At 39.0% G+C, this 3,745-nt stretch overlaps 1 protein-coding gene across 4 annotated transcripts; it reads right to left on the minus strand.

Moving 5' to 3' along the window:
* Positions 1–437: 437 nt before the first annotated feature.
* Positions 438–2,388, minus strand: LOC103253055 (ras-related protein Rap-1b). 4 transcript variants are annotated; one of them, XM_021709366.1, is made up of 2 exons: positions 2,217–2,276; positions 438–2,090 (listed from the first exon to the last, which is right to left on the minus strand). In XM_021709366.1, the coding sequence occupies exons 1-2, from the start codon at positions 2,274–2,276 to the stop codon at positions 1,722–1,724; spliced, it is 429 nt and encodes a 142-aa protein (XP_021565041.1). In that variant the 3' UTR covers positions 438–1,721. The 4 variants fall into 4 exon arrangements, with proteins under 4 accessions (XP_021565041.1, XP_008049747.1, XP_008049748.1 ...); XM_008051556.1 differs by having other exon boundaries at positions 2,148–2,276; XM_008051557.1 differs by having other exon boundaries at positions 438–1,953; positions 2,095–2,276.
* Positions 2,389–3,745: the final 1,357 nt, after the last annotated feature.

Here is a 3,745-nt window from a genome sequence, read left to right on the forward strand (position 1 = left end):
GGGAAGAAGTGTTATTGATGGGAGGTGGGCACATCAGGGTTTTGGGGATGCTAGCAGGCTTCTTTTTCTTGATCTTCAGATTTGTTTTATAGGTATATTCAGTTTATACAAATTTGTTGAGCTACATGTACTTATATGCACTTCTATGTTCATGTGCACTTATCTATATGTATTTACCGCTAATAAGTGAGCTTTAGAAAGCAAACATCCAAAATAATTAAGATAATTTTGAAGAAAACCAAAATACTCTATCAGACATTAAGACTTATAAAGCAACAGTAAATAAGACAATGTGGTAGTGATGGGCAGAATAGAGTTCCCAACAGACCAATACATATAGAGAAATTTCACAAGTCATAGAGACAACTCCTAAAACTTTACAAACCAGTCAAAGAGATAGCTATTAAATTAGTGGTGTTAAGAGAACTGGTTTTCTATTTTTTTTTTTTTTTTATAATGCAAGCCCTTGCATGGCAATCCAAATTTATTGAACTACGGATGCTAAGTTATACAAAATTGCACCACTTTAATTAAGGCTTTAGTTTACATTTGGCCACCTCCGAGTCGTCGTAACATTAGAATGGTCAGCTTAAATACTGTGGCTCCCTGTTGGATAGACACACAATCTTTACACCCAAACGGTAATGCATACAGAGCAACAAGGCATTGCTAAATACAACAGCAAGAGTTACTGCAAGTCAGGCCTTGTGACCCATTACACATGATTAAAATTACTTCCCACATTCACATCCACAGTACTCGTCCACCACTTAACATCTCAACCAAAACGTTACACGTGTGAAACGATCACTGACAGGCAAAGATACTACACCTGTGTATTGGTATTGCAAGACACATACGCATGAGCAAGCAAAGGGTTCACAGTGAGAATCTACAGCCGCAGAAGCCTGGAAATGATTTACAAAACTGTGAAACCATTAAAAAGCTGTGTGAAAATATACACTTCTTGTTGTAGACCCCCACTGTACACACAACTATAAACACTGTTCCCTATGTAAACAAAAAGGAAACATAGAATAAAGACTTGAAAAGTCTGGACATTTCCTTTCCGACAGATATTAAAGGCAACGTCTTTAATCTAAGACATTATACTGAGAGGACTATCATGTTTTAAAGACAAGATCACTGTCTCCACAGGTTTTTCAAAAATTAAAAAAACTATATAGCTGTGTTAATCAAAGCGCTTATTTTGTACAATACAATGATAATGACATTGGATTTCTTAAAAAAAATTACAGTAAGCTACAAGTATCAAAGAAGCAAAGTTATCTGGAGTAGTCTCTATAGGAGCTCTTTGGACTTTCTTTTATTATGCTAAAATAGTGGTGCTTTTCGGATTTACATTATTGTACTCTCCAATACAAAGTACGGGGCATGTGGAAGTATACAGTACACCATTTTCATACATGTACAACATTGGTGGATGAACAATGTCTCTTAGCAGTAACACTGGATGTAGCCTCCGGTTTCACCAGCGGCATACTCTAGGACTAGTAAAGAAGAAGAAACCTCTCTCGTGATACTGGAAAGTGATTAGAATGTGCAAACTATATAGTAGCTTTCATCCGCCTCTTAAAGGGTACCACCACAGGAAAGTCCATGTAAGATGTCGGTAGGTTTAACAAAGTTGGAATGCTGGCACTGCTGAATTGGGCAACAGTTCTTCACACCTGGCTCAGAGCTACAATGCATTCTGTCTATTAAAGCAGCTGACATGACGACTTTTTGCGAGCCTTCCCAGGCACTGGAGTTTTTCTGTTAATTTGCCGCACTAGGTCATAAAAGATCTCATTAACATTTATTTTTGATTTTGCAGAGGATTCTAAGAATGCACAGTTGTTCCATTGTCTTGCTAGATTTTGACCTTGTTCCTTTCCTACAACTCTTTCATCTTCCAAGTCGCATTTGTTGCCGACCAGAATCATTGGAACATCATCAGTGTCTTTAACGCGAAGAATCTGTTCTCTCAGATCTTGTAAGTCATTAAATGTGGACTGTGCTGTGATGGAGTAAACTAAGGCGAAGCCTTGCCCGTTTTTCATGTACAAATCCCTCATTGCTGTGAATTGCTCCGTTCCCGCAGTATCCAAGATTTCAAGCATACATTGTTGGGCATCTACTTCAACTTGCTTTCTATACGAGTCTTCTATTGTAGGATCATATTTCTCAACAAAAATTCCTTGGACAAATTGTACAGTCAGAGCAGACTTTCCAACGCCTCCTGAGCCAAGAACGACTAGCTTGTACTCACGCATGGTGCAAGCCTGTCACACGTAGGACCCTCTCGCGCCGTCTCGGGCCCGCCGCCGGCTCGCCGCGCTCCTGCGGCCGCTGCTCCGGCGCCACGGCGGTCCTACCGCTGCCGCCGCCGCCACCGCTCCTCTATTTTTTTTTTAAAGTTCTACTTACATCATATACAAAAATCGATTCCTGATGAGTGAAAAACTATATAAGAAAATAAAATCTTTTCAATATATAGAATAAAATATAATAAAATATTTTTATGGCTTTGGAGCTTAAGAAGAATTTCTCATGCAATGTTTCAAAATACAAACAAAGGGGAAAATGGTACAATTATAGCATATTAATTTTAATATATCCTGTTCACTAAAAGCAACATTAAAAGATAAATGCAGGTGTAGACATATTTTATTTCTTTTTATTTTTTGAGTTGGAATCTCACTCGGTCGCCCAGACTGAAGTGCAGTGGCCGCTGCGGCCACCGCAGCCTCGACCTGCTGGGCTTCGGCGATCCTTCCGCCTCAGTCTTCCAAGTAGCCGGAATTACAGGCATGCGCTACCACACCCAGCTGATTTTTTTATTTATTGTAGAGATGAGGTCTCGCTGCCCAGCCGGGTCTCAAACCCGCGGGCTCAGGCAATCCACTCACCTCAGCCTCACAAAGGTGTGGGATTACAGGTTGAGCCACCGAGCCCGGTTTAGAAATATTTTCAAAGAATATACAGCCAAAAGGTTAGTTAGTGTGTAGAATTTTAAAAGTTTTCATGCAAAACAATAAGAAAAGCCACAAATAAGTAAACAAGATATACACATAAGAGCAAGACCAGATACATAATAAACATTTGAAAGGAGGTTCAACTTCTAGTTATCAGAGAAAAATGAATTTAAGCAAGGTAACTTCATACCCTTTTTAAAACCACTGAAATAAAACATCTGAAAATTAAAACTGTTGGTGGGAAATTACAGAAATAAAACTGACTTATGCTGCCACTGGGAGTGTAGACAGGTTCATCCACTTTGAAGAGCAATTTGGCATCATCTAATAATTTTTAGCATGTTCACTTCTAGTTCTATTGTCTAGCCAGATGTCTCAAAATGTTGACCATGTACTGACGGCATCTGCATACCTGGGAGCATGTTAGACCCAAGAATCTCAGGCCTTCCTCCAGTCCTACTGATTTTGTATTTTCCCAAGATCCCCAGGTGAGTCCTAGGCACATTAGAGGTAAAGAAGCACTGCTCTAGAGGATTTCTCATGCAAGGTCTCAGGAAACATGTAAATGATTCTTGACTGAAGAATTACTTAATTGAGAAAAAAATTTGGTCGTGAACCCAACTATCTATGATCCTGTGTATTAATTAGGGTTCTCCAGAGAGATAAGACCAATGGGACATAGATATACATAGATATAGGTATAGATATAGATAGATATAGATAATATAGATATAGATCGACATCAACATAAATACACAACAGGTAAT

This window comes from Carlito syrichta, unplaced genomic scaffold (genome assembly GCF_000164805.1).
Source record: "Carlito syrichta isolate Samal-C Ts95f unplaced genomic scaffold, Tarsius_syrichta-2.0.1 Scaffold196766, whole genome shotgun sequence".
Classification (NCBI taxonomy): Eukaryota; Metazoa; Chordata; class Mammalia; order Primates; family Tarsiidae; genus Carlito; species Carlito syrichta.

Excerpts from the sequence above, each read along its gene's own strand:
- LOC103253055 (XM_008051555.2), bottom strand. The coding sequence starts at position 2,276 with ATGCGTGAGTACAAGCTAGTCGTTCTTGGCTCAGGAGGCGTTGGAAAG.